This window comes from Aplidium turbinatum, chromosome 11 (assembly GCF_918807975.1).
Source record: "Aplidium turbinatum chromosome 11, kaAplTurb1.1, whole genome shotgun sequence".
Taxonomy (NCBI): domain Eukaryota; kingdom Metazoa; phylum Chordata; class Ascidiacea; order Aplousobranchia; family Polyclinidae; genus Aplidium; species Aplidium turbinatum.
In genome coordinates this window covers 23418219-23428131 of record NC_137482.1, presented here as the reverse complement: position 1 = coordinate 23428131, position 9913 = coordinate 23418219, and the positions used below count along the sequence as shown (strand labels likewise).

Genomic DNA, 9913 nt, shown 5'->3' with positions numbered 1-9913 from the left:
CCACGCTCCCGGCACGCGGCAAAGGCGACAATCAGAGATTAAACGTCTTGACCATCAGGCGGGCCACGTCACATAGAACAGTGAAAGAACGCAAATTCAACGTTGCCTAATTCAGCCAGCCAAGTTACAAATTTCATTACAATATAATCAAAAGGGCAATTGACCCGCCGGAACAATGTAAAAGCATGATTTGCTGGGTGTGCAGTTTTCAACAATTCCAAGTCGGTGAATTGCGTAAAAAATGTATCACCTCTCTTTAAGTGTTGGCTGCATTGGCGAGCCCTGGTTCGAAAGGCGCTATCTCGACACCGCTCATGAGCATGCGGTTATGTCTTTGGCAAGACATTTGAAGGCATGCCTGAAGGTGGACATTATCAAATTCTTTAACTAACGGGCGAAAGCCTGGATGCGATACAAAAAAGGGTACGGTATGCAGACTTTTCTGTAATATCCACTGAAGCACTCAACACAGCAGATGTAAACATAAACACAAGTTTATTTCGGCAACTTTACACGAAACTGAATGCATGGATCCAAGTAATCGATGCAAAACAGTCTCCACATAAATGAAAAAAACATGGTGATATTATTTCCGAATACAAATTGAAGCGGGTGTTGTTTGGTCATAGTTGGTATTGTACGCAGGGCATGCTATTTCTGATGTCGGTATGCAATTGCGTTAAAAACGTATTCTGTCCAGACAAAGCAATCAAACTTAGCGACAGTGGCCCAACAGAAAACGATGGGGGTTTCCTCGAAAGCAACTGACATAAAACCTTTGGTATACTTTTAGCATGTGTACCATCTACGTCTACAACTCCTTAGTGCAGCCCTGAATACGAATTAGTGCAGCCAGGCAACCAGTTGTCCTTTGGAAAATGGTTTGAAATAAAAGGGGGCTCTGTTCTACAAACACGCAAATTCACTACTCTACTGTATTTACAAATATCGAGCTGAAGATGTTCAATTCCTTCGAGTAATCGCTTCTTACTTCACGACAGTGAGGATTTACGTAATTCCTAACAGGAAAAATCTGTTCTTACTACACGAATCGATATAAAAACGCACATGCTGGCTTTGTGGCATTCCCACTATCAGCAATAGCTGCCAATTAAGGGATTAGAAATGACATTCCTTTAATAGTCTTGAAATAAAAACCTTCCGAGCAGCAACCGGATGCTCACTTCCTTCAAGGGGCTTTCTGTTGTCCCTTCTTTCCAATGAGGGATTTGTGAATATGGGGAATGACACCTGGAAACAAATTTGTAACTTTAGAACTATGAAGGTTTACGTTACACCAACGTCGCAAACTATATCAAGTTCACACACAAGCAACCAAGAAGTTTGAGCTCGGTGGGAATTGAAGACCAGGATCTCTTAGTTCAGTAGTTTGTAACTTTCCGGTTTCTCATAACACGAAATGGCCCGATTCGGCGAATCGGACTCGCCGAATAGTAGCAGACCCCTCATAACAGCACCCACGCAAAATACCAGGATATTTTTTAGAAACTTGTGTCAGCTGAAACTAAAACAGGAAGCCTATAATTACATGACATAAACCACACTCCTAGTATGCTTATTGTTTATGTATGACTGCACGTATCTGCAATGGAAACCTAGAACTCGTGCATTTTTGCAACCGATGCATCGATACTTTTTATAATTAGGCTAAAACTGCTGGAAATAATGGCTTACCTCCTCCAGCAATGGTGGCTTTGATCAGTGAATCCAGCTCCTCATCACCACGGATGGCAAGCTGCAAGTGACGTGGAGTAATCCTCTTTACTTTTAAATCTTTGCTGGCATTACCTGCCAACTCTAACACCTACAATACAAATTTGATCTATGGTGAGATGGGATGCTTAATTGCTTATCTGAAATGACTTCAGTGTAAAAATCGACTTTAGCAGCAATGTAAAACTTCAAACATGCTTTAACTTTGTCATAGCACATGACTGGGAACTGTGTTCCGAAAGCTAGCGCAATTTGCTAATATCACAGCGAACTCACAGCATTAAAGTAAAACAGGTCATTAATATCTACACTGTAAAGTAAGTTTTAAAATACTGTTTCAATAGAAGCCACATAAAACGATACACATGTCTGAGCTGCCTATAATTAAATCAATAACAAGTGAATGTGATCTAACCTAAGGGTAAACAAGATACATTCTTCTGGTTAGAACTCGACCGATATATCGATCAGCCGCTATTTATAGGCCGATATTAGGCGGAATGGCCCGTTTCGGTGAGTCCGATCCCTATTCGGTGATTTTTTTCAATTTTTTTTTAATTATCGGGTACCGTAGCCTAATTATCATTGCCGTTTTAGGGTTAAGGGTTATGTGTTAAGGTTAGGGTTAAAAGGTTAGGAACTCACCAAATCGGACTCACCGAATAGTAGCAGACCTGATATTAGGTGTAGCCCATAGGCGCCTAAGCCGTGGGGGCCAGGCCCCCACGCATATTTCTGCGTGGGAGCAACTTTTTATGCTGTATTGATGCATAAAACAATAGATGAACTAGCGATCGGCAGCAGGAAAACATTTTTTGAATGCAAACCGCAACAGCTTCGCGATAAATAATCACTGGAACGAGTAGCGATGCCACAATCTCACCCCAGACAAAAATTCACTTTTACATTGATTTAACGTCTGCAGACGTTGAATCAATGTAAAAATGACTGAATTTGCTGCCTGGGACAAAGCAAAAATCTACCATTTTGCGTCGATTCAATGTCATCAGATGTTGAATGCACCCAAAAAAAACATAATTTGCTACGTAGACGCAGACGTTTGGCTTAATGCGCTTGCAAACAGACTCGATGTCGCTTTCGAAAGTCCAAACCTCTGCAGTGAATAGTCGCGGCAGTGAATTGCTCGCTGTGAAAATGAACTTGAAGTCTGGGCCCGAGGTAACCACTAACCAACGCAACAAGGGCTGGTACAAACTGCATTGCGCACACGGGGCATAATCAACACAACAACGAACTCGCGCAAACTGCATGGCGCACACACGATCGTTGCCATAGAAACCCGATCAAAGGCGGGAATGTGCGCATCTTTTATTTCATCTGCAACACGAAAACGGGCGTTTTACAGCAAATTGAAATCAGGTTAGTCAGAAGTTGCGATATTGTAGAGAAAAGGGAGTAATGTCAAGTCGAAAACTTAATCGAACGTCTCTCCGTAACTATTTTTCAAGGGCTGTTTACGGATGTCAGCGACTTTTAAACTTATTCAAGGTGACGTGCTGTTGAATTGATGTAAACATGAATGATTTTGCTTTCAACAGGTATATTTTCAAGCGTATGATCAAGTTAGTATTTTCAATTCCATTTACAGTATACATTTTAGTAAACCTTTTCGACTTTTCGCCTCTTGTTTCATGCTAATAAATCTAGTTCGTTGCTAAACTTTATGTTGTGCTTAGCTTAAAGAGTCCATCAACCGCTAGCCAATGCAGACGCATGGCATGTGTTTTGGTCAAGTTTTGTTTACAATAATTAATGGTAGGTCGAACGTAGCGATAACTCCGAGTGTGGCAATAAAAGCAATCCTAGTGTGACGACATAATTACGTCATCCATCTGCGTGACATTTTGCTGAATTTAAGTTGCTGCTGATGTAACACGCTTTCGCCCCCATGGTCAAAAAAATAGTTAGGCGCCTATGGTGTAGCCGATATGTTGCATCCGCTATTTTTTGCCGATAAACATCGGCCAGCAAAAGCACACTCAAAACCAACCATACATGCCTTTAGAAGAAACACAAGTTGCTCAAACGTGCTTGTGAAGCATGAACAATTGTTGCGAGAATATAATTTTCCGCGCCTTCTAGTGCGCGCATCTAGAAAATGCTATATACTGTATTCTTGAGCTTCCATTCAAGCAGGAAAACTTTCGAGTTTTACGTTGCTTCAACGATTGATGACATTGAATCAGTGTAACAAAGCTGAATTCTTCGCAAAGAATCGATGGGAGTATCGGTACTTCTGCACTTATTACGCGCAACTTAGTTCAAATCTTACGTCACAATGTCTGGTTTTGATTTCCGAGTGATATTGATGAGACAAGGTTGGTTACAAAATTAGATTACACGAGTAGGCTATTACAGCAAGATGCAGCAAAATTTGTTAAGTTTTGGTATTACAGTAAAAAAGAAAAGGCCTCGGGAAAATTCACTTTCGCTCACATGACACGCAAAAATAAACCTAAAGAAAAAAGCCTAGGGAAACGTGTAGAAGTTTTCCGACTCGCGCCCAGAGCATTGTGACGCAAGAAGCCACACGATGCATAAACAGCGACCAATGCATAAAATTTCTTGGACTGGTTTGTTGTCTATATAACTGTGTTGGTAACAAATTTTTCGTAATTGATATATTGTATATCGGTTGATATATATCCGTATCGGCCTAAAAATTTCATAAATATTGGTATCGACCTGAAAAAGTGATATCGGTCGAGCTCTACTTCTGGTGCAAACTAAACTATCACAAGATAGATAAGGTGATAACCTGCTTTTATTCCAATGGTTTGTCAATCACACACGCCTGAATTCTTGAAGGGGAGCCTAGATCAGGTTATGACTACCTGTCTAGCATGGCAAAACACAGGACCATGATTCCATGTTGCTGTACATCAACTATATAAACGTGCAAAATGAAATTCAACTTGTAAACAAAAATTATCGAGTGGAAATTTTAAAACTAAAAAAATGAAATTTAAATGTTACTACTCAACAGGAAACTTATAGAGAGTGATGATATGAGTCAAGAATCAAATTCTTTATGCATCACAGATAGCTTAGTTTGCATCAGAAGGACGTATCTTGTTATTCAATTAAATGCCTGATGAACATTGAACAGCCTCATTAATTTTTAAGTTACGGATATTTAGCCAGTGCTTTACAGAAAAACATTGAGCTGCAAATCAGGGCTTTTGTGTGATGCACCATTGTCACTACATGGTAAGAATTATTCACTAGATCAGACATAAGAATGCGATTTGCATACGCGCCGACTTCCGGGGGGGCAGGCGCCCCCCCCGTAAATTTATGGTTGAGGGGCAACAAAAATGGTGACTACAAGTGGTGTTTTAAAGATAAAACACTTCGCGAAAGAGATTTTAATAATTTAAATGGACTTAAAGAATGCCGAAAGCAAGAAAAGCATACGTTGCTCTTGCCCGCAAAACAGCAGCTGATCGCATGGCTTTCTCATATGGTATTACGGTTTGGAAATTTCAAAGTAGATGGTAGAGTAACTTACGCTGCTGGAATAGTCACCTAACTATTCACGGCAATATTCAGTAAACCAGCTAAATTAGACGCGCTATTTTCAACGAGGTCTTCCCGCTGTGAGACAATTATGATTCAACAGAACGCATTGTTTTCTTCGCAATGTGTGAGAATTAAATCGAAAACTGATAAAAGAAATGGTGTTTAATGGTCTTGGTCGCAGATATTGCCTGCATTAACGACGTCTTTTACCGCTATTATCACCTAGCTAACCTGACATCATTGTTTTATGCGGCCGCTAAGGCCTGACATCGACTTTAACGATCATGGAATGTTACGTAATAATAAGAACGATTATATCCTACACGCAAAAATAAAAAAATGATCTCTTAAAACAGCTCTTTCTGTTTTGTCTCGTGAGCTTTGCATATTGTTCAACAAGTGCATAAAGTTTAGAATTGACAAGAAATCATTGAATTTGAAAATTAAGTTTGAATCACTGCAAATAAACGTATTCAAAACTTTTACTTAGGCCGACGCGACTTCACACTCCGTAATCTACGTCGACAATGATTTTTAGTGCGTTCGTTTTGAAAACTGCCGAGCTGGAGACAACAGCATGTCCCGTGTTAGTTGAACTTGCCTTTTTGAGGTGAAAATCACTTGCGAACATCTCGACCTTTACTCGAGTATATAGCCTACTGTATTCAATAAAAGACTACAAAGACTTTCGATAAAAAAACAGAAGAGAAAACACTTCGCCGTTGTCAACGCTTTGAAAGTAAGTAATTAGCAAAACGAGGTTAATAAAACTGATAGCGGGTTTTCACTCTGCTTGAGATCATGATTTTTTGCGTTTTATTTCGATAACTTCACTGTCTTGATCGTTGTTATTCACTCGCACGAAAAGAAAACGAATCGTCTTGTTTTCCAACTGTTCCAATTATGAGCTAACAATATCAAAATTTTTACGACTAGGCATACTGCATGCGTAAAACTAATCCTTTCAAGCAGTGGTTCTAATAAATTCGGTTTGCGACCTAGGTGTCAATATAAACAAGACACTAAGCTTAATCAAAGACTATTTTAATTGAGTAAAATAGCGTTACGGTTATGACGTCATCACCTTTCTCGCCCCCCCCCCCAAGGTTTTTTAAAGTCGGCGCCTATGGCTATTTGCTTCATAGTGCATATGTGTTGCCTAAAGTGCAACCATTTTGTGTAAACTTTAATTGTACACCAGTGGTGTACCCCACACATCTATAGAATGGAATATTTAATCAATATTCAATCGTATCTACTATTTTATATCAGGTGTGTCCAAACTTTTTCCCTGATGGGCCAACAGACTCTGATAAACTTGTTTGCCTAAAAAAATTTACATATATAGTGACTACATACAACGGATAGGCTACATACAACGGAATGTGATAAGCTGGGCTGTTGTATAAGTTATCTGCTTTTCCGCCAGAAATTATCACATTCACAAACTTTGTAAAGCACAGACTCTGTGTTGATATGATGAATGAACCTACCATCTTGATTTCTATACCCAGGTCAAGTCTGGTTTGGGGTTAGTGGTAGAACTGATTGTGATGGATAAGATAAAAATGGGCTGCCAAGCAGTTGCTCAGTTTTGATCTCAAGCGATTTTTATTCACATTCATAACCAAGAACGTCTGCTCACACAAATATGCTGAACAGAACAAGCTCAACACTTTCTTTGCAGACTTTTTGCATTTCTAGAAATTTGTTTTTATGCAGCTGCTGGTACAAAGGCACAAGAAAAAGATATTACTGTCAGCGTCACAGAAAAGCGCAGCTGCAGGTAAGCTGAAGCCTCATCAGGGTTCAAGCAGAAATAAGTGAATAGCCATACCACACGCCTTTCATAACTATGGAAAAATCTTGAAAGCGATTGTTGAAATTGCTAGCAAAAAAATGAATGATTGCTCGACTGTATCACTCTTCCCTGTACTCTCAAGGCAATAATAGTTGATTTTGCAATTATGACGCAACAATAATTCTAAACTTTTCTTACCAGGCTTAGTCTGTGAGAAATATTGTCTTCACAATCTTTTTAAAAATGCAAGTTGAATTGGTATCATTTTTGTGTGTCTCCTGGCCAAAATAACAATTGTGCAACAACAGGCGTGGGGCATACAAAATCGTATCGCGGGTTGGACTTGACAATTCTGCTTTATGTAATGTTTTATCAAAACAAAAAGTTTTCTACAGATCAAAACAGGTTCCAACAAAATATGCAGTTACTGTATTGCATTATATAGTGTATATGCAGTATCTACAAGCACTCAAGTTTTAAGTTTCTTCAATTAATATAAAAATACTGTAACAAAAGCCAACCTCAGCAGTCAAGTATTCAAGAATAGCTGCACTATACACTGCTGCAGTGGCACCAACTCGTCCATGAGAAGTTGTCCTGGTTTTTAGATGTCTATGGATTCGGCCAACAGGGAACTGAAATAAATAAAAATGAAACCAAACGTTATATTGTAGAAGATTGAAATAACAAAATTATAAGCAATGATGTATCAAGCTTTCTGTCCGCCCCGATAGCTCAGTTGGTTAGCGCGTGACTTGTGGACCGAATAAGCTTCAAGATCAAGCGGCACTGGCTCGACTCTCGGGGTGTGCGCTTGAGCAACGCATGTGAAAGACTGCTCTCCATTCAGTGGCATCTAATGGATGGAATAGTTCCCAGGCAACAACAATTCAACAATCGGAAACTTTACTCTGTCAATCTCGGTGACCAAACCTGAGTCAGTGATTCAAAAGCCTCTGCAAGTATGCGAAACTGCCAGGATTAAGCTCTGCAAGAAGCTTTCCCAGTCCGAGGATAAAGATTCAATCAATCAATCAATGGTGTCAAAAAACTCAAGACATGTAGCCTGTAGGCCCACAACCAAAATTTTGACGATTCACTCATTTCTCTCCTAAATGTCTGTTAATGTTAAGATTTGGAAGAACATGCAGCATTGCAGCCCATGCACTTTGATGCCATTTGACTCTCAGGGTAAACACTTGAGGTCTGGTCCCCATTCAGAAGCTACTAGTAAATGGAATAATTCACAGATAACAACACTTCAACAATTGGAAACTTCACTCTGTCAAACACAGTAACCGAGCCTAGGTCAGTGGCTCTAAGCCTCTGCAAGTATGCGAAACTGCAAAGACTAAGCTCTCAAATAAGCTTTCTAGTTCAAAGATAAAAATTCCCACAATTAATCAAAAATCACAGCATAGTAAAAACATGTGCTTTAGGTGATGGTGGCATGATTTATTGCTTTAATAGAAAAAAAAAGCAAGGAACTCTACCTGGTTGTCCCTACAAATACTAACTTCGAAACTAAACTTGCTACAGCTACGAAAACCTTTTTTGGTGTGCATTACACACATATGCTTTAGCCCTAAAGTAGTAAATATCCCCCTGGATGTTCAGATTCACTCAAAAGTCAGCTAAATATTTGGGTAGCTTTCCCTAACAAACAAACCGAGCAAAAGACAAGCTTCAAACAAAACATACTACAATATGAAATTAACAACACAAAACTGTTTGAACACACTCTATCACCTGCAGACCAGCTCGAGCAGATCTTGAAATAGCTTTTGCTTTGGCCTTTCCAGAATCTTTTCCAGCTTTACCTGCTGCCTAAGACAAAAGATGTGTGAAACACTGAAATTCAGAGGCATGACAAACTGCTGTGCGCAGCAAGAGCTGTGTTGTTTGCGCATTGGTAAAATATTGCAATTTTGATTCTTAATTCACTTTTGTACACAACGTTTTTACCGAAAGCTAAACCCATCTCGTAATTCATAATGATCTACTCTACCTAACTATGGTGAGTTTCCCACCCGATGGCTTCCATTTCATGATGAATTTTGCAGATTTTAACTCACCATTTTGTCTTTGTCTTTCCTTTCTGTTTTAAGTTCTTTGCGTCAAATGAAGTCACCTGATCTGAAATAAACGTTTTGATGCGTCGACGTCATAGATCTGTCCACCAATCAGATCTTCAATTACTTGTTTTAACAAAAAGGGCAAAGTTTTCCCGCTTTTATGTGATGTGGCATTGTGGCAGTGTATCTTGTTGCAATATTCTTTACGGAGCGAAGAAAAAAACAATGAGTTTTAATACTTTAATTACTCTATGTTTATGATACTTTCACTTCAGAGTTAGACCATTGCTGTGGCCTGACGCGCGTGTGTGTTGTCGTGCCTTCCTGCGTAGGCCTTTTGCTAGTCATCAACAAAAATAAACATATATCTGACACATAAAATTCAGAGGGTAGCCTCAGTGCCAGATTTATCACTGGATTGGAAAGGTTGAAGCTTGAGCCCATGATTTAGGGGACTTCAAAATTAAAAACGTGGCCTACCAGTAGGCCGGTGATCATTTTTGTGTGATAGCCTACTGTTTTCAGCAAGCTTGTTTTGTTTGTTTGTTTGTTTATCTTTATCCTGCATTGCGGGAAAGCGGACTTGAGCGCTATGCATCGGTGTACGCCTTCCGACATACACCTGACCCACGCTGCAGCTGACGGCAATGTCTGTTTCCGGTTGTCTACTTAACTTATGACTTAAATTTGGTACTACCCATTACTCGAAATCGATCACTAGGTAGAGGCAATTATCGTAAAGTTTCTTGCCCAGAGAAAC

At 39.6% G+C, this 9913-nt stretch overlaps 1 protein-coding gene across 1 annotated transcript; it reads right to left on the bottom strand.

The window, feature by feature from the left end:
* Positions 1–478: 478 nt before the first annotated feature.
* LOC145779282 (histone H2A.V) lies at positions 479–9234 on the bottom strand. The gene is made up of 5 exons (XM_082590823.1): positions 9154–9234; positions 8828–8905; positions 7600–7713; positions 1696–1825; positions 479–1251 (listed from the first exon to the last, which is right to left on the bottom strand). The coding sequence occupies exons 1-5, from the start codon at positions 9154–9156 to the stop codon at positions 1190–1192; spliced, it is 387 nt and encodes a 128-aa protein (XP_082446949.1). The 5' UTR covers positions 9157–9234; the 3' UTR covers positions 479–1189.
* Between the last annotated feature and the right edge of the window lie 679 nt (positions 9235–9913).

Excerpts from the sequence above, each read along its gene's own strand:
- LOC145779282 (XM_082590823.1), bottom strand. Across the intron at positions 7,714-8,827 it reads CTGCTCGAGCTGGTCTGCAG|TTCCCTGTTGGCCGAATCCA; the intron begins GTGATAGAGTGT and ends TATTTATTTCAG. Across the intron at positions 1,252-1,695 it reads AGCCACCATTGCTGGAGGAG|GTGTCATTCCCCATATTCAC; the intron begins GTAAGCCATTAT and ends ATTTGTTTCCAG.